General features: G+C 38.0%; 1 protein-coding gene across 1 annotated transcript; it reads right to left on the bottom strand.

The window, feature by feature from the left end:
* Window positions 1-592: 592 nt before the first annotated feature.
* On the bottom strand, window positions 593-20137 carry RBM44 (RNA binding motif protein 44). The gene is made up of 14 exons (XM_060151569.1): window positions 20068-20137; window positions 15333-16918; window positions 14989-15047; window positions 13373-13549; window positions 12554-12737; window positions 12443-12465; window positions 12227-12311; window positions 9544-9658; window positions 8835-8963; window positions 8067-8146; window positions 7890-7963; window positions 5666-5957; window positions 879-1024; window positions 593-716 (listed from the first exon to the last, which is right to left on the bottom strand). The coding sequence occupies exons 1-14, from the start codon at window positions 20135-20137 to the stop codon at window positions 593-595; spliced, it is 3144 nt and encodes a 1047-aa protein (XP_060007552.1).
* Between the last annotated feature and the right edge of the window lie 361 nt (window positions 20138-20498).

Genomic DNA, 20498 nt, shown 5'->3' on the forward strand with positions numbered 1-20498 from the left:
TGACTTGCATCTGATGGAATGTGGTAGAAACGACAGAGTGTGACTCCCGAAGTTAGGTCACAGAAAATACTGCAGCTTCCATCTTGCTCTCTCTCTCTCTCTGATGGCTCTTACTCTGAAGAAGCCAGGTGTCATGTTGTAAAGACACTCAAGCAGCCCTACGGCAAGGCCCATGTGGTGAGAAACAGGCCTCCCGCCAACAGCCATGGGAATGAGCCGTCTTACAAACAGGTCTTCCAGTCCCAATCAAGCCTCCTGATGACCACAGCCCAGGCCAACATCTTGACTGCAACATCACGAGAATCGCTAAACTAAAACCACCCAGCTACACCATTCCTGAATCCTGACCTGTGAGCTCTGAGATGATAAATGTTGCTTAAGCCAAACAATTTTGGGGTAATTTAACATTACCCCAAATAGTTTTGCATTAATAGTTTACAAATACAGTATGCTTGTTTTTAGCTTCTATGTTACTTTATTATTTTCAATATAATATTTTTATTTGAAAAGAAAATGGAATCCATAGCTTAAAATGTTTACTATTTAAATATGAAAGGTATGACTGACTTACCTCTTATTGCTTCTTTTCTACCTAACGGGAAGCAGAGTTTTCCAAAACAGAGGAAGTCATTCTCACAATAGCATTAACAGACAGGCCACTGAGAGAGCCTTTATGATGCATTCTAACCTCCTGAAGAGCGTTTATAATGTGATCTCTGTGCCAAAGGAAGACACGCATGAGCATCTGCCCTCTCCAAAGCAGCACATTCTAGATATGGCTAAGGTACTGAAAGGAACGGTAGTTTACTCACAACTTATAAAACCACTTAAAGTGCAATTACTTATAAAACCACTTAAAGTGCAATTGTAGTCACTACCTGCCAACTTTCGGATGTAGTTCAGCCAGTCTCTCCATGATCTTGGTAAAGCTACGCAGGTTCGATGCATTTGGAGGTACAAATTGAATAGGTGCATCAGGTAGTAATTTAGTGGATCCAATCTGTTTACAATTCTTCTTGACACCCTAAATAAACATTTTTAAAGTTTTATTTAAGTCAGTAACGATTACATAGAAATAATCCAGCTTATTCTAAATTTAAAAATTACAAAATTCGTAAGATATTTACGTTGATTTGGGATTAGTTTTTCTACCAAGTAATTTTACTTGAGATGTATTCAGGGCCATTTATTTAAAAAATGCCAAATACATGATGAAGTATAATATATGGGCTATGTCGAAATTAGCTTTTCTCAAACAGGATTCTCATCTGATCCACAGAACACAAAAAATGATGTTAACTATTTTCTCAATTTTCCCTAAGATAGGACATAACTATTCCATTCTAGGTGCGTAGGAGAGAGAGTCATTTGCTATATACAATGGATATCTTAGGCTTAGGACATGAAGGCTGAATTCTCTTACCCAACCTGACAGAGAAAGGCTGGTCTACATAGTAATTATATGTACATATTTATATCGTATATTCTATATCTTATTTACTAAATGTTCAATGTACACAAACTATATGCCCAGAACATGCTGGAGGGGGGGGGGTGGGGAAACTAGTGCTATAAAAAAGAACCTCCATCACTTATGTATCTTATAATTCAACTGAAAAGACAAAATTAAAATGATCAATTAATTACTATTAGCCATGCAAGTAGGATATAAATTATATGAAACCACTGTACATCCCATACAAGTTCAACAAAGGAGGAGCGGATACGTTCAAACCTAGATGAAACGTCAGGGTAAGATATACAAAATATTAGATCTGTCACATCAGAATAGTACATATTTTACTTATTTGCTTATTGCCTTATCTCCTTCATTAGATTTAAGCTCTGTAACAGCACAGATTTTTGTCTGTTTTGTTCACTGCCTCTTTCCCAGTGCCTACAATAGTGTACACAGTTGGTATACTGTTTATTGAATAAATAATTTTGGGATACAATAAGTTTAAATAGTAGTTGGAACCACAGAGAGGATGGGTTTCCCAAGAAAGAGCCAAACTGCTAGTAAATAACAGTAGCTACTAATATTTACGGAGTACATTCTCCATGACAGGCACTGTTCCAAAGAATTTTCTGAATTAAACTCATTTAAAGCTCACAACATTTGTGAGGCAGGAACACTTACCCCCATTTTATTTTTTATTCTTTTTAAATGACTTTATTTATTTTATTTATTTATGGCTGCATTGGGTCTTCGTTGCTGCATGTGGGCTTTCTCTAGTTGCGGCGAGCGGGGGCTACTCTTCATTGCGGAGCATAGGCTTCTCATTGTGGTGGCTTCCCTTGTTGCAGAGCACGGGCTCTAGGAGCGCAGGCTTCAGTGGTTGTGGCACTCGGGCTCAGTAGTTGTGGCACACGGGCTTAGTTGCTCCGTGGCATGAGGGATCCTCCTGGATCAAGGCTCAAACCTGTGTCCCCTGCATTGGCAGGCAGGTTCTTAACCACTGTGCCACCAGGGAAGTGCCTATCCCCATTTTAAAATAAGGAAGCTCAGACACAGAGGGCAGTAACTCGCCCAGCCCATGAGTAGGTAGCAAAGCCAGGTTATGAATCTGTTGTTCTTAATCATCACTACCTCTTATTATAGACGATAAATATTTTCTAAATGAATGAACATAATGAAAAAATGTTGAGAATCTGAGAAGAAAGGTGACAATAAACTGCTAGAAAAGTAAGAGTATAGTCTAACAAAGACAGCAGTAAGAGCTGCTCTGTCTACACACTCTAAGACAACATACTCCTACCCTAGCCCACGGTGCCCTATTTATTTATGACACATAACCTTCCCTCTACCAACTCCATGACCTGCTTCCTCAGCTAACAAGACCAAGAGTGGTGTTACCTGAACTCATGAACACCAAAATCATGTGCTGGATCAGACTCCCTGTCTAAAGAATGTGGAATTGGAACAGAGCAAATGAGTTAGTCAAATGATGACAGGAGCTTGAACTGAAAAGTACTGTAGAGTTAGAGTTAAGCAAAATAAAGCCTAATGGAGGAAGAGAGAAGTCACGAGCAGACAGAGAAAGCCAGTGTGCAGAGAGAAACAGGAGGATGGAGCTTACAGGCATGCAGAGGCAAGAAAGCAGGGGCACTACCTGAGAGAGGCAGGGAGGAGCCATAGCTCCCAAATTTCCAGCTCAAGCGCCCGTAGCCTGACTGCCTGTTTCCTTCCTTCCTATTGTGGACTGAGGTTATGCACCAAAAAACCCATCCTAAACACGAAGTGTCACTGAGATGAAAGGAAAAGAGATGAAAGGAAAAGAGTTGAAAGAAAGGAATGACCGGCACCAAATAGGCTAAGTGGTCAAAAAGAAGGTAGATAGGGTGAAAGACCAATAAAAATGTCATTAGTGACTATAGAAAGAGCACTGTAAATAAAATTTTAGAGACTGGGGTCAGATTATTAGGATGAAGAAGAGAAACAATCAAAGAAACCCAGACATTGGGTATAAACTACCTGGTTGGGAAGTTTGGCAGGAAAAACACAGAACAAATAAGGACGGTAACTTCAAAAGAATGAAAAGTCAAGTGAAAATGTGGTTTGGATTAAGAAGAGTTGTGCATAACTGTGAGTGGAGAAAGGTCTGTGAGTACAGAAATGGCACTAATGGTACAGAAAAATAATGGGATAACTCCAGGAATTAGGAAAGGATAGGGTAAAGGACATAGGGAAAAGAGATCCCTTTATCTTATTCTTATGGAAAAAACCAAAATTCAGTTATTCAACAAATATTTATTCTTTCATCCATTTATTAAAAAGGAATTTTCTCTGATCTGTAGAGTCAAACTAATTCCAGTAAAAATCCAAGGACTTTTCTAATAGATAGTGACAAGCAGAATTATGAAATTTATACAGAAAGGCAAAGAGACTAGAATAGCCAAAATAAATTTTGAAAAAGAATGAAGTTGGACTTACTATTTCAAGACTTACTATAAAGCTATTATGATCAAGATAGTGTAGTACTGGTGGAAAGTTTAAGAGATAGAAGAGAACAGAGAGTCTAGAAATAGATCCACACAAATATGGTCAATTTTTTTGACAAAGGCACAAAGATAATTCAGTGGAGACAGGATAGGCTTTTCAACAATTGCTGGAACAATTCCATACACAACACAAAAACACAACCAAAAAACCAAAACCACCTCAATTCATATCCCACACATTATAAAATTAACTCAAAAGCTTTGTGACAATGGGTTATGCAAAGATTTCTTAGATACAACATTAAAAACACAAGTTAAGGGACTTCCCTGGTGGTGTGGTGGTTAAGAATCCGCCTGCCAATGCAGGGGACATGGGTTCGATCCCTGGTCCAGGAAGATCCCACATGCTGCAGAACAACTAAGCCCGTGTGCCACAACTACTGAACATGTGCTCTAGAGCCCGCGAGCCACGACTACTGAGCCTGTGAGCCACAACTACTGAAGCCTGTGCACTGCAATTACCAAGCCCATGTGCTGCAGCTACTGAAGCCCATGCGCTCTAGGGTCCTCATGCCGCAACTACTGAGCCAGCATGCTGCAACTACTGCAGCCCACGCACCTAGAGCCCGTGCTCCACAACGAGAAGCCACCGCAACGAGAAGCCCACGCACTGCAAAAAAGAGTAGCCCCCACTCGCCACAACTAGAGAAAGCCCATGTGCAGCAACGAAGACCCAACACAGCCAAAGAACCCACAAAAAAACAAACAAAAAACCCCCCACAAGTTAAAAAAAAAAACAGCGACAAACTGCAATTGGTTAAAAATTAAGACTCCTGCTCTGAGAATGACACTATTAAAAGAATGAAAAGACAAAGTACAGGCTGGGAAAACATATTTGCAAAGTACATACGTATCTGATAAATGACTTATATTCAGAATATTAAAAAACTCACAGAACTCAGTAAGAAAATGCATAAAGCTAAGTGAAAGAAGCCAGACTAATAAGGCTATATAATATTCTACTCACAGGAGATTCTGGAAAAGGTAAAATTATAAGAACAGAAAACAAAGCAGAGCACAAGAGAATGTTTTGGGAAGATGGAACTGTTCTATACCTTGATTGTGATGATGGTTACATGCCTGTGGCATATGTCTAAACTCACAGACAGCAAAAAGAGCGAATTTTACTATATGTAAATTTTAAAAAATCTATGGAATGCCTATAGGATGCCAGGCATTTTGCTGCGCAGTGGAGAGACAAGAGTGAATAAGTCAACTTTATCACCTTCCATGTGGCGTTTAAAACCTCAATGTGGTAAAGATGAGAGCATGCATAATAAAATGACTATACTTTATGGTTTAAATAATTATGAGATGAGGTTAGCTGTGAAAAAAAGAATGATGAAAGTGTTAAGTAGCTACTTATAGAGTAACACTATCCAAGAATAAAGAGATACAAAGACTGAAAAGCATTGGCAGAGAGCCTAGTTACAGAAAAATGCTGTCTCTGCGGCTAGGCCTGTAAAGATCTGTGCTTCCTCCAGGGACGACTGGGGTTGTACAAGAGCAGGCTAGGGCGGATCCAATGTTAGGCACAATTCAGACTAATGTCCTCATTCCCACTTCAAGACTGCTGTCCTGGAGTTACCTGTCCTTCAAAGCTACTTATCGCAGTATAGTGTATATATGAAGACCATTTAAGGGCTTGATCAAGAAAACTAACCTTTTGGTCAAAAGCGAAAAACTCACTGTCTTGCTCAGATCCCAGCTGCTGCCTCGGCCTAGTTCTAGGCAATCTAGAAACAGAGGAGGCTGAGTTGACTTCTTTGCTGATGTTTTTCTCCAAATTACTGAAACTAACTTTATTTCCATTTTTGGACGAAAGTGGTGATGTATATTCTCCAGGAGTTTTGACAAGCCGCACATTTACTGATTTCCCATTTATTTCTGTACCATTCATTTCCTTCACAGCCAGCTTCGCATCATTGTTTTTTTTTAAAGCAAGAGATGCGTATCTAAAATATAAAAGCAGAAAACCAAAAGGTTCTTTGTTAATGACTTTAAATGGCCTCAAACTTCATTGTGTAACTACTGGCTAGCATATACCTTTTATAAGAATAACTGCTCTTAAAAATAAGTTACTATACTTACCTTGGGATCAGGAAGAATATTAAGATAACTAAATACAAAAAATTAAAGATGGGAAATAAAAGGTAGTTAGTATTTCTTCTGAATTATCACCTGTTAATTTTATATTAAAATGTAATGTAGGGCTTCCCTGGTGGCGCAATGGTTGGGAGTCCGCCTGCCAATGCGGGGGACGCGGGTTCGTGGCCCGGTCTGGGAAGATCCCACGTGCCGCGGAGTGGCTGGGCCCGTGAGCCATGGCCGCTGGGCCTGTGCGTCCGGAGCCTGTGCTCTGCAACGGGAGAGGCCACAACAGTGAGAGGCCCGCGTACCCAAAAAAAAAAAAAATGTAACATTTGCAAAGCTGATATATGACACAGTTGCACAGATTAGTGTTCTCGGGACAACTGGTTATCCATACCAAAAAATTAAAATTAATCCCTATACACAAACATAACCTCCGGATACAGAGAAGGCATAAAGGTGAAAGGCAAAATTTAAAAACATTTAGCAGAACACAGAAGAGAATGTCCTTACGGCCTTGTAGTGAAAAAATATGCAGTCCAAACAGAGTTGGAAAATCTAACCAGAATTTTAGCCATAAAATTGAGAGAGCTGGGCAAGAGCCATCCTTCTGGAAGTGCCAGCTCCAGACAGTGTCAATGGAAGGATATACGCCAAGTCTGACGAGCAGTTGCCTCCAGAAGATGGGACTATGGATCAATTTTTATAACCTCCTTACACTTTTGTATTTAACTGTACTTCCTAAATTTCCACACAGAATGTATAATACTTCAAAGTAATAAAGAACCATAAAGTTTCTTTTTTTCCAAAGGATTCAACAAGACACTAAAAGAATCTTTCACACCAAGTAATACTCCTAGGAGTACAACACTACTTTAATATAACAAAATATATTAACAACATATTAATTAATAGGTCCAAGAAAAGCATATGATCTTAAGTGAATCCATTTAAGACAAAATTAAACACTTATTTTTAATAAATTTCAACCCAACTACAAATAGGATCCTTTTTTAATTTATAAAGATTTTCATATCTGAAATAAAGAGATATCATTTTTTGTGATAAAATAGTAAAGGCATTTCCATTAAGCTATCACCATTCTTATTTGATACTTTTGAATGTTCTGATGTCACAAAACAGGAGGTTAACAACACACATACTGGAAATGACTATATGTAGATGATATAACCATCTACTGAAAAAATAAAAAAGGATCAACTAAAAAGTAATTAAAATAAAAAATAATAAAATTAAATATAATTTTCTGAGAACCTACTATATGGCAGCCTTTATTTCTACTGGTTTACTTATGTATCTCATAATAGTTCCACAGTAATGCTATGTAGGTACTATTATTATCCTCACTTTATAGATGAAGAGCCTCAGATACAGAAAGGTTAAGTAACTTGCCCAAATGTATTCATCACGTTACTGACGAAGCTGAGATATGAACCCAAGACACTTGCTGTAGAGCCCATTCTCTTAACTAATGCACTCGACTGCCCCCATGAAATGGTATGAAACAAGATAACTGCAGAAAAATCAATAACTCTCCTATATCTCATTAGTAACAAGTTAAAAAGTATAATGAAAGAAAGATCTGATTGAGAACAGCACCAATTAATGACTGTAGCTATTTGTCAATGTGTATCCCTCTACTAGGGTGGGAAACCCCCGCGGGAATGGTGCCTGGCTTAATCACCACTGTGGTTCATGTTCAGTACAGAACAGACCTCTGTTAGAACCTAGGGCATACCCAGTAAATGTACATTCACTGAATCTGGGAAACATACCTGTAATTAGGAGAAGAATCATAAATTGAAATGTCAGAAATTTCATATTTCTGGAAATGAGACCTTAAATCAGCCTAAAAGAAGATAGATAAAAGTTTGTGAAAGGCAGAAAAACAATCAAAATATGAACAATTAATAGATTTGAAAGTGAAGCTCAAAAAATAAATCCTGGCATACCTCAGACACTGAAGGGCAGAGCCCACCAACATGTATCAAGTAACCTTTATCTCTTCGTAAGGGTTCAACATTCTTCATTTCTGCTTTAAGATAAACATACAACAGAAGATAATCATTATTTTATCAATATTTTTAAGAGAAAATGTGAAAATTGTTAAGTATTTCATTTTTTATTATCAAAAAGATTATTATAAAGTTATTAGCAAGTATCAGCACTAGGCTGAAAATTAAGAGCTTGGAGTACAGTGTCAAGATTTCTGGGCTTTAATCATATGTTAAAAACAAAGAGGTTGGACTGATTGATACTTAGTCTCTTGTGACTCAAAGATGGATCAATAAATAGGTAGTCCTGGCTGTCTGATGGAAACTGAGAAGCTTTTTCTGTTCACTATGTACCCCATACCTGCGAAGTGCCTGATGAGGGTTTAGAGGAAAAGAACGCCTGAAGGAATACTGATGTTGGACTAGAGTAGGGAGAGAGAATGGTGGGCCTCTATCTACGAACTAAATCTTGGATTTAAGCTTTTAGCAGACAGTTTTCTGAAAGAGAAATGAACATTTTAAACTGATTTACTCTTAAAAAAAAATGACATCCAAATGGCCAATTTTCTCATTTTTCATATTTAAAAATATGGAATAAAATATTATTTTACAAACAGGAATAAAATATTAAAACAGTGCAATCCCCCAAAATAATACAGAAGAAGATAAGCACTATTTTATAAATGAGCTAGGTTAGGATTTCTTGGTAAATTGTTAAGAACCAACCTAGTGTAAACTTCGGATCCTCTTTGTCTTGTACTATTTGATTTTCTTGTATTCCTGAGAAGTCAGCTCCAGTCACGTTCTCTTTAGCATCAAACCAGTCTTCACTTATTTCTCGGTAATTTGTGGAGTCTGAGAAATTGAACACACTTAGCAAGGAACTATGTACAATGTTTAACCGTGAGAAGTTATCTGAGTGATCTCCTTCCCAGTTTTACTTTAATTAACACTGATTCCTAGCTTATTAAAAGCCTTACTTTTCTGATTTTTAATTATCCTTTATTGAAGAAGAGATTTATCTTTACAGACAGAATAACAATGAACATCTTTAAAAACGGGTTAAGCCGTGCCGCAAGTCTTTATTTCACTAAATAAGGATCTTTCTCTTCTCATTGAGGACAAAACTAAAAAACAAAATAAAAAACCCATACAATTTACAGAGATACAAACTGGACAGAAAAAAGAATTTTCAAAATGGAAAACAAAAACCAGAAGAACAAAAGTCTGTATTATTATTTGGCATTATCAGATATATTAAGTAACCTTAAAGATATCAAGTAGATGTAACAAGAACATACTTAACATTCATAATCTGAATGATGCCATTCAATTAAAAATATTTACTTTAACTTAATAGATGGGCACGAGGGGTATTTTAAATCTTATTATCTGCTTTCTGGCAATGACACAAGACAAACATTTTTATACTGACCTTTATCATCAAGTTTTAGTTGACTAAAGTCTATATCTACGTCACCATTTTTTAAACCATCCTCTTTGGGTGATGTATCTTGTTTAGGATGACTACTGTCAGGTAATAGAGACATCTGAGAATTAAAATAATAAAAACAACAATAATAAATAAGGAGTAACAGTTATTGCACTCTATGTGACAAGTATGCTTCACTGGCATTATTTACCCTCACAACAACAAAGACTATGAGACAAAGTCATTATCGACCCAGTTTATGGGTGAGCAAACTGAATCTAAGTAACCTGTTGCTTTATGTCTGTCACACAATGAGAATTATGATTTGAAACTAGTCTACGTATAGTGACTGTATGCGCTAACACCACCATTATTTAGCAAAGTGTGGCATCCACACACTAGAAGTACCTGAGATGATTTTTGGAGCTGCACACGTTAAGTATTTTTCACATTAACATCAACAGTTATATATTTAATGTGTGCTTATATGTACCTTTCATTTATGGGGAGTGATATTTCTTTCTCATACATAATAAGTTACTCTTCACAGATAAATTTTTTAAAAGAGGAGAATAAGTTAAAAAGTACAAATCAAATAACATTACAGGTAATACCTGGCTATGAAAAATTGTGAAGATGGTACATAAGTAGCTAAAATTTAGAAACACTACACTATACAATGCTGGCTTTCATGCATAACTTAATTTAGTAAGGTGGGTATTAAAATGTAATCCTAACAAAGTAGATATTGTTTTAGAGCCAAAATTAAGATTATAAAAATGTTATATCTGCATCTTTTACTTTTAAAAAGATTTATTATTCTGCCCAAATAAGCAGGTTACATCATTGCTACCTTTACAATGATGAAAAAAATAAAATAGTGCAAAAACAAAACCTCTCCAGAACATTATATATCATTAAATGGACAAGTTGTTTAAGCAAACTATGTAAGAAATTTGAAGATAAAAAAAATCTGGTTTTAGACCTGTTAATTCTTTGTGGATAACTGAGATTTTGTTTTTTTAAAGAGCAGAACAATGGAATAAATAATTTGCTAAAATAATTTACTTTTAATCATTTATCTTAATAGAAAGGAATATAAATCAATCAAGTATTTATCTCACTTTTGGCTTTGGGATGCATCTTATTCTTTAAGACTACCCAAATAATAATATAACCTCAGGGTTAAGACTAAAGTCAGAAAGTAGAAACAAACTTGAGGGGACCTCCCTGGTGGTGGCCCAGTGGTTAAGAGTCCGCCTGCCGATGCAGGGGACACGGGTTCGTGCCCCGGTCCGGGAAGATCCCACATGCCACGGAGCGGCTGGGCTCGTGATCCATGGCCGCTGAGCCTGCGCGTCCGGAGCCTGTGCTCCGCAGTGGGAGAGGCCACAACAGTGAGAGGCCCGTGCACCGCAAAAAAAAAAAAAAAAAAGAATCCGCCTACCAATGCAGGGGACATGGGTTCGAGCCTGGTCCGGGAAGATCCCACACGCCGCGAAGCAACTAAGCCTGTGCACCACAACTACCGAGCCTGCGTTCTAGAGCCCATGAGCCACAACTACTGAAGCCCGTGCCTAGAGCCCGTGCTCCGCAACAAGAGAAGCCACCGCAATGAGAAGACCACGCACCGCAACGAAGAGTAGCCCCCGCTCGCCACAACCAGAGAAAGCCTGCGCACAGCAGTGAAAACCCAACGCAGCCATAGATAAAAATTAAAAAAAAAGAAACAACCTTCGTTTTTCCTACTCCATTGATAATGGAATATAACTCATGTTTCTCTATCACTTCACTGTTTGCAGTGCTCTTACACAGATTGTTATCTGACAAACACTTCCTTGGGGGAACAAGAGAGATTAAGAAAATCTACGAAAGGCACTTAAAAATTATTTTCATCATTTCAGCAAAGGAGGAATGAAAACTTTGCCCTGTCTAAAATAAATGGGGGAAAAAAATAAATGGGATATTATTATTTTAATTATTTATTTATTTTTGGCTGCATTGGGTCTTCATTACTGTGTGTGGGCTTTCTCTAGTTGTGGTGAGCGGGGGCTACTCTTTGTTGCAGTGTGTAGGCTCCTCATTGCGGTGGCTTCTCTTGTTGTGGAGCACAGGCTCTAGGCGTGCGAGCTTCAGTAGTTGTGGCTCGTGGGCTCTAGAGCGTGGGCTTGATACTTGTGGCGCATGGGCTTAGTTGCTCCCCGGCATGTGGGATCTTCCTGGACCAGGGCTAGAACCCGTGTCCCCTGCATTGGCAGGCGGATTCTTAACCACTGTGCCCCCAGGATATTATTTTATACTATCTCATGCGATGAAGGCATAACCATATTAGTTTTTACTACATTACATTAACACGATGGGGGCCAAAAATTATGATTTGCCAGAGACACTCAAGGTTTATACCAATCGTCATGTTGAACTGTTAACATCACTACCTTTTTTCATCCTCAGAAGTCTCCTGATTTGATGATAAATTATGTGGTCATCTTACCCAACATATACTACTGACATCCGTTTGATCACGACATTACGCTCCTTCTAATCAGTTATATCCCTCAAATGGTAGTACACAAAATAAGCCAGCTGAGTGAAAAGGATGCGAGAGCTTCTAAAAATTATAGTTTACTTTGTGCAAGCCATAAGATTAAAGATTTACACTTGATGAACTACTCTAAAAAAATCTCACTTGAGAGAGTGTCTTTTTCAGGCTTGAAGAACCATCAACATCACGTGTACTTTGATTATCTAGTTCAGAATCTGCTCCTGAAAAGCTAAACAGATAAACATTTCATTAAAGCATTTATCAATGTTCTGAATAAGGACCAAAATAGAAAACAAAGTTAACTGAATTAGCAATGTTTAAGATCTAATGAATTCTGAATTAGATGAAAACATAACTTACATATGTGATTCTTCTTTCATTAGCTGGAAAGAAAGAGAAGGGAAGAAAAAGCTTTTAGCGTAAAATGTTTTCTGTCTAAATGAAGTAAAAATTTTATTCATAAATACATACCCTGGAAGCAAAAGCAGAGAAGGTAGATAATAATTTTGATTCTACCGACAGTGGAGGCAGCTCTTCCAGTGGTATACCCTTGTTTATCTTTTCTTTCAAATTCACATATCTAACTTTCAAGTCTTCTAAAACTGTCAGTAGAGCTGATCCTAATTCTTTCTTAGTAGAATTACTTGATAAATTCCTGTTCAAAAGTTACATTCACAAAACTAAATTACTTAGGCCAAGCCACCCATTTAAAACTAATGTCAAATTATACACTTAATTCTAACTCTACTAGATCCCTAAAATGTTTTCTTTTAAATGTTTAGTAAAAGAAAATGAATCACAGATGTGTTTTTCCAGGGGCAAGATAAGCAATCCTTGGTATACATATAAGCCAGACAGAATGTGGTCGAATGTCACGAAAAACCCTCCAACTGACTTCATCCTAACTTGGACTTTATAAAGAAAACCTGAATGTGTCTTTTTACTGGATTCATCATTCCAATGTGCACTGTTGCCTCTCCAGGAAATTACAATGTACTACTTTTTAAAGTCTATTACCCCTAGGCCAGTTAACAAACCCAGTTATAATCCACCCCTCTTCTGCCCTTTAAAAATGAAAACTAAAGAAATTTTCTAGAATAAACTTAAAGTTAGTGATAAATTTCTAGGAAGATACAGATTTAAAATTAACAATCACCTATAACTATAAATAGAGAATAACCTTTAAAAATTGTGAATCACTATGATGTACACCTGAAACATATAATACTGTAAATCAACTGTACCTCAATAAAAAAGCAGATTAATAAACAAACAAACCCTAACAATCACCTATTTAGTCCTTCTCTATTTTCCATTACAAGTTTGTAAATATCACTGCAATGGTGACGACACATTTGATAGTGAACATTTAAAAGGTGCAGCTCTGCTTTGATGGCTCTCTGCATTATTTGCTGACAGCACTTTGATGGCAAATTCTTCTCCATCTCTTTAGAAAGTTGAGGTTCCCTTTGAAATAAAAAAATTGGATTAGGTAAGATTCCAAATATTTTTCTGTGTTGATGACATACCTCCAGAAACAGATTTAAGATTTCTTACATTTCTCTGTCAAGTTTAAATCAATTTCTACTAAAGATGGAAAGGCTGCAGAAAACAAGGATGTCAAGAGTCAATGCTAAATATCTTCTTTTTAGGACTTCCCTGGTGGAACAGTGGTTAAGAATCCGCCTGCCAATGCAGGGCACATGGGTTCGAGCCCTGGTCCGGGAAGATCCCGCACGCCATGGAGCAACTAAGCCCGTGCACCACAGCTACTGAGCCTGTGCTCTAGAGCCCACGAGCCACAACTACTGAGCCCGCGTGCAGCAACTACTGAAGCCCGCGTGCCTAGAACCCGTGTTCTGACCACAATGAGAAGCCCGTGCACCACAATGAAGAGTAGCCCCCGCTCGCCGCAACTAGAGAAAGCCCGTGGGCAGCAACGAAGACCCAACGCAGCCAAAAATAAATAAATAAATAAATTTATTAAAAAAATAAATATACTCTTTTTAGAATTCAGGAGAGTAAATAAGTCTCAAATTCATACTTCATTTTACCAAGAAAAGAATTCTAAAGTAAAGTACTAATTTATCCAGAATCAACAGATTTTTCAACCTAAATCAAGCACTGGCCAGCATTTTTAAAAGTTATAAACATTCTGGAGGGAAACTGTTTTTAAATGTTATCTTTTAAACAGAAAATATAATTTACATCTTTCTTAATAATAATGCTTATGTTATTATAAGCAAACATTTTGCTGTTATAACAAAAAGCTCCAAAATCACTACCTCTTTGAATGTTAATAGTTCTTCCCTTGCTAATACCGGCCACTTCTAACTATTCTCGATACATCTGCCTCTGGAAACCAACTCTTCTATTTAATTTTATAGGACTGGATACCAGATCAAACTCATTAGAAGAATAAAGGATGAATGAAGGAAAAAGCAAAGGATCTCAGAGCATGAAAACCAATTTGACTTCTCAGAGACTTCTCCCTTTCCTCTCCCCCACCACCTGGTTCTCCATGGATGCAAAGTAAATTATACAACGAATTAAAATATCCCAGTAAAAGTATCTGTTTACTTCTTCAAATGTATGATGTTTTCCAAATGTGCTATTTTGTTTTGGACTACAGGGGATCAAATGAAAGAAAACAAAAGTAATAAATCAGTGTGGGTTTGGGTTGGATAAATAAAGAAAAGATGCCATGAGTTTTTCTGAAGGAATTATTCAGACTGAAATCTCAGTAAGTGGAAAGCTTTAACATTCTACATTGTTCTAGTGTTTATTTCTTTCAAGACAAATAGCTGAAGCAGACGATCTCTTCAAGTCACTCCTGGCTATTATACTATATGGTTAAGTACCTCCACAAAAAGCAAATTACTATTTTGATCATATGTCTGACTTACCTTTCAGAATGTTTCTTTAAGTCTGTGAAATCAAATGTTTTCCTTAATTCCAGGGAATCCTGAAAACATCATTTAAGATCAAATTAGACATATATAACAAACAATAATACATGTTGTATCTGGTAAGATGTAAAATCCAACTTCTGACTGACTTCGTGGCAACAGCTGCCAACAGAGAAGAAGAGCTGGGAGCAATCTGTTCACCTTTTTCCTTCATCCAGCATTTTCTCACAAAAGCCTCAGAAACCCCTGATATAATTCAGTGAACCAAAATATTCACATTAGCCTACAGTGCCTCTTTATAAAGTCAAATAAATTTTTATTATTAATCATATTGGTTTTACCTTATTCAGGAAATTTCCCTTAGGTTTTAAACTGTCAACGGAGACAGATTTCCCCAAAGATCCTTTTGTCATAGCCATCTGTGGGTCTTCATTATCTTGACTGTATGCCCAATCTGTGTTACACGCCACACTTCGTTTCTCACTTTGCCACTCATCAGGCCATTTTTTATTTATCATTGTTATCTCTGTGTTGCTTGATGTAGATACTACAGAAGATCCTGTGCTCGTCGCCCTGCTTGTTGTGAAACAAGCCCTAAAATCAGTGCTAACATCCACTGTTTGATTAACTGTGACTGTACAACTTGCTACATCTGTAACTGATTTGGGACATGGTCCTTCCATATGGTGAAAGCAAGCTTTATTTGTGGTATTGCCATTAGCAGCTCTTAGGAAGCTACCTTCTTCTATTGCCTGGTTATCTCTGATTGCAGACCTTGGTAGAGTAACAGAAAAATCTAAGGCTGGGTTAGGGGTGTTTTCTAGGCTTTTATAACATGCAGAAATTACTGAATCATCAAAAATAGAGGTCCAGGAACTTTGACGATCTTTATAAGGCTGGAGTAATGTCTCTAAAACGTTGTCTTGTGGTAATGTGCTTGGATTTTCAAGGTGCTGTAACATTTTTTTCTCAACAACTGAATTTCCACAAAAATCTTTACTTTTAGTTACTTGAGCCTTCACTTTGCCAGTATAAATTTTAGTTTTTAATGCTTTTTGAGGGTTCAAGAAACCACTCTTAGATTGAGATTCCCGGTGTTCAAGAGGACTACCCTTTAGTACAATTGCATCAAATACTGTGTGGTACATTAAATTAGTATCTTGTTCCATACACTTTCCATGTTTTGGTTCATGATATTCTCTTAACATAACAGAATTCTGAAATTTGGAGACATGAGGTGAACCTTCTTGTCCATAAACATCAGCTGAATCTAAAGAGGTGCTAGAATTACTTTCTAATTTAACATGATTATCTTCTAGATTGCTAGCACAATTAACTCCATAACCTGAACTTCTTAGTCCCCAAACTTCCAGATTAGATATGTTTAATGTTTTCCCTTGGTCAAAAGATAAATGGTTCTCTATATACTCGTGTTCTTCTGCGCTGTGATACTCCTGCTGCGAGTCATCATCTCGATCGTGCGTCTGCGCATCTCCAGAATCATCATCTGAAATCCTGTAGATTCTTTCCAAGCCAACAGTCTTTTTACCTCGATGATTCAAAATATCAAAAGACACCTCCTTTCTTTTCTGCATTTCATAATCGAATTCTGAATTTAAATGAGTAAGACTTTCATTCTTCAGTTTTGACTCTGAATGATGTATAGAGTAGGTTTCATTCAGGAAAGCGTTGTCAATACTACCTTCAAACTCACTTGACTGAGAGTGAGTACTCTCCATCTTAGTATTTGGACTCACAGTAAAAGATGGCTCCAATAACTCTATTTTGTCAATATTGCTGATCTCTTTGTCATTAGCTCTTTTTTCTAATGCCAAGGAATCCCAGTCATAATCGAGAAAAGTCAATTTGGCTTCTTTACAACCATCAGGAGATAACAAATTTTCTTTTTGACGATTAGAAGGCTCATCTGATTAAAAAAAAAAGGATAAAATGTTAGCAGAAACATTACAGAATTTAAACACAAGACCTCAGATGTAATCTGGCCTAAGCTCTTTCCAATGTAAGAATATACTTTTTACATTATCCATAACAAATATCCCTAAATAGTTGCTGCTATGGACTGAACTGTGTCCCCCTCAAAATTCATATGTGTTGAAGCCCTAACTCCCCATGTGGAGACAGGGCCTCTGGGAGGTAATTAAGGCTAGATGAGGTCATGAGGGTGGCACCCTCAAAATGGGACCAGTGCACTTATGAGAGAAGAGATACCACAGAGCTTGCTCTCTGTTTCTCTCTACCATGTGAGGACACTGCAAGAAGGCGGCCATCTACAAGCCAGGAAGAGAGCCCTTACAAGACCTGACCATGCTGGCAGCCCCGTTTGGACTTGCAGCTTCCAGAACTGTGGAAAAAACCAAATATCTGTTCTTTAAGCCACCTCCATGGTATTGTGCTATAGTAGCCCCAGCTGACTAAGATAGGAGCTAAGATTCTTCTTGAACTCTTTCAGTGGCAAAGCATTTACTATTTAGAAGGCAGTCACTCCCTTTGTAATCTTTGGGTGCCTCCTAGTGTCCTAACATCAACCTTAGGCACTGCGGAAATAAAACGAAGAAGACATGGGTGCTGTACCAGGCTGCTGATTAGCAGGTAAATGCTTAAGAAAGGAGAAGTAGATGTCAGAGAAAACTGTACATTTAAAAAGTGTTTTGAAACAAAATAGTTATTTTAGGCAAATTAAACAGCACTACAAAGTTAGCTGGGTGAAAAAACATGGCATTTTCAGGAAATTATAAGCCAGCTTGCCTGGAGTGAAATAGCTCTAAGGGAGTGAAAGGAGCTGTGAACAGAAAGAGGCCTTTTATGAGGTGTTAAGGAGTCTGGTTCTTATCCTAACACGGAGGACCACTGAAAGCTTCTTAAAAGGGTAGTCATGTGAATGCAACTGAGTTTAGACACCTCTGGCAACAGTAAGAATGAAGGCTTGAGGGCTTCCCTGGTGGCGCAGTGGTTGAGAATCTGCCTGCCAATGCAGGGGACACAGGTTCGAGCCCTGGTCTGGGAAGATCCCACGTGCCTTGGAGCAACCAGGCCCGTGAGCCACAACTACTGAGCCTACGTGTCTGGAGCCTGTGCTCCGCAACAAGAGAGGCCGCGATAGTGAGAGGCCCGTGCACCGCGATGAAGAGTGGCCCCCGCTCGCTGCAACTAGAGAAAGCCCTCGCTCAGAAACGAAGACCCAACACAGCCAAAAATAAATAAATTAATTTTAAAAATTAAAAAAAAAAAAAGAATGAAGGCTTGAAGGGGGAGACTGAAGGGAGACAGACCAAGAGTACAGAAATGGGACTGGAAAAGAAGAGACTAGTATAAAAGTTCCACAACTGACAAGACTTGGTGATCAATTAGAAATGGTAGATAAGGGAGAGAGAGATTAGTGGCTTTCAAATACATATTTTTTTTCTTTAAGAACACAATCATAAACACGTTTTATATCAAGATCTAGCATATATGTGTCTGTATACGTGAAACAAAAATTTTACAAAACAGTAATTACTCCAATTATGTCCAAAGTATTCTGCTATTTTCTAGTCTATTTCATTTTATTAAAAAAAAAGCTGATCACAATCAGCTAAGCTGACTTCATGACTCATCAATTAGCTACCATCTGCTTAAATATCTTTCTAGGATAATGCTAAGGGTTACAGCTTGGTATTACAGATGAGTGGGAATATCTGGTGCTAAAGAGATAGGGACTTCACGGAAGAGGAGATTTAGAAGATGAAGAGGAAAAGCAAGGGGCTGGGGAGGGAGGTGGAGGGAGAAGATAATGAATTCAGTTCCAGGCAAGTGGAGTTTAAGGTTAGAGATAAAACACCCAGATGTGAATGTCTAATAAGCTGTTATAAATATGGGGTTGGAGCTAAGGAGAGTAGGGTCAGATACAATTATAAATTCATGTGCTGATTGTGTTTTTCTTAGAGATTTGTATAGGAGTTCATGATATATTCTGGATACTAGGTGTTTGTTTTTCACATTTATAATATAAGTGACTTTCCCCCAGTTTACTGGCTATCTTTTTTTTTTTTTCTTTTGCGGTACGTGGGCCTCTCACTATTGTGGCCTCTCCCGCTGCGGAGCACAGGCTCTGGACGTGCAGGCTCAGTGGCCATGGCTCACGGGCACAGCCGCTCCGCGGCATGTGGGATCCTCCAGGACCGGGGCACGAACCTGCGTCCCCTGCATCAGCAGGCGGACTCTCAACCACTGCGCCACCAGGGAAGCCCTATTGGCTATCTTTTAACTTTTTATAATATTTTGTCATGCCACGGGCTTTAAGATTATTTAGTTAAATGAATCAGGCTTTTCTTCTCTGACTTCTGGGTTTGTCTCCCTGGCCTTCCCTACCACATGATTATAAAAATATTCTTCTATAACTTTCCAATTCTTTGTATGGGTGTATGTGTGTAACATTTAGCCCCTTCACACTATGTAGAATTAATGCTTCTCTCTAGCATGAGGTAGGACTCTAACTTAATTTTTTTCCAAAAAGGATGGTCAGTTGTCCTAATACCATTTGCTGAAAAATCCAGTTTCCCGTCTGACTTGAAATAGCATTTTTATCACATTCTAAAGTCCTCTTAATAGTTACAACTACATGTATTCATAAGCATATAAAGGTTAGTCAGCTTGCTTTTTATGCCCTTGTTGATTATTCTCTCTTCTACCATTATGACAGAAAGAGAAATTTTAGATCCATGTGAAGAAAAAACATACACAACTTCAGTAGCAGAGGTCAACCTGCCCACTTTCTACTTATTACCCTGAAGGCAACTGTACCTGTCAGTAGTTCCTGAAAGCCTGCCTGGACAGAAACCCTCTCTTCTGGCTCACCTTCTCGCTCCTAAATCTTCCATTTACCTGAGAGATCCTATGTAGGCTGCCCATATTTACCAAAAATCACCTGAGTCATCTGTCAAGATAAAAACATGCTGAATCTTACCTTACTGGTAGGAAGGCTTAAGATGTAGCAACACTGGAGAGGGAACTATCAAGTCTAATTACATTTAATACCTCTTTCCACCCAGAATAAAGCCAACTGGACTAGCTTCTCACCTTTCTGGATGTTTCCATTACTGTGGTAGCCTTTACCAGAAGCTGTCTCAACCACTTCAGTGGCCTGCATCACTCAAGAACATATATCCTAGAAGAAGTATAAATATTGAACTGTTATTATACTCAGTATTATATTTTAAACACTATTAGAACAAGAATCTGACAAAGTAGTAATTATAGTCAAAGATTCTAATATCAAAGGCCTAATAAACAAAACTTGTAAGACATTTGAATAACTTTTTTTAAAATTAATTTTATTTATTTATCTTTGGCTGTGTTGGGTCTTCATTGCAGTGCGCGGGCTTTCTCTAGTTGGGGCGAGCGGGGGCTACCCTCCGTTGTGGTGCACGGGCTTCTCATTGCGGTGGCTTCTCTTGTTGCAGAGCATGGGCTCCAGGTGCGCGGGCTTCAGTAGTTGTGGCACACTCACT

Source organism: Lagenorhynchus albirostris, chromosome 6 (assembly GCF_949774975.1).
Source record: "Lagenorhynchus albirostris chromosome 6, mLagAlb1.1, whole genome shotgun sequence".
NCBI lineage: Eukaryota > Metazoa > Chordata > Mammalia > Artiodactyla > Delphinidae > Lagenorhynchus > Lagenorhynchus albirostris.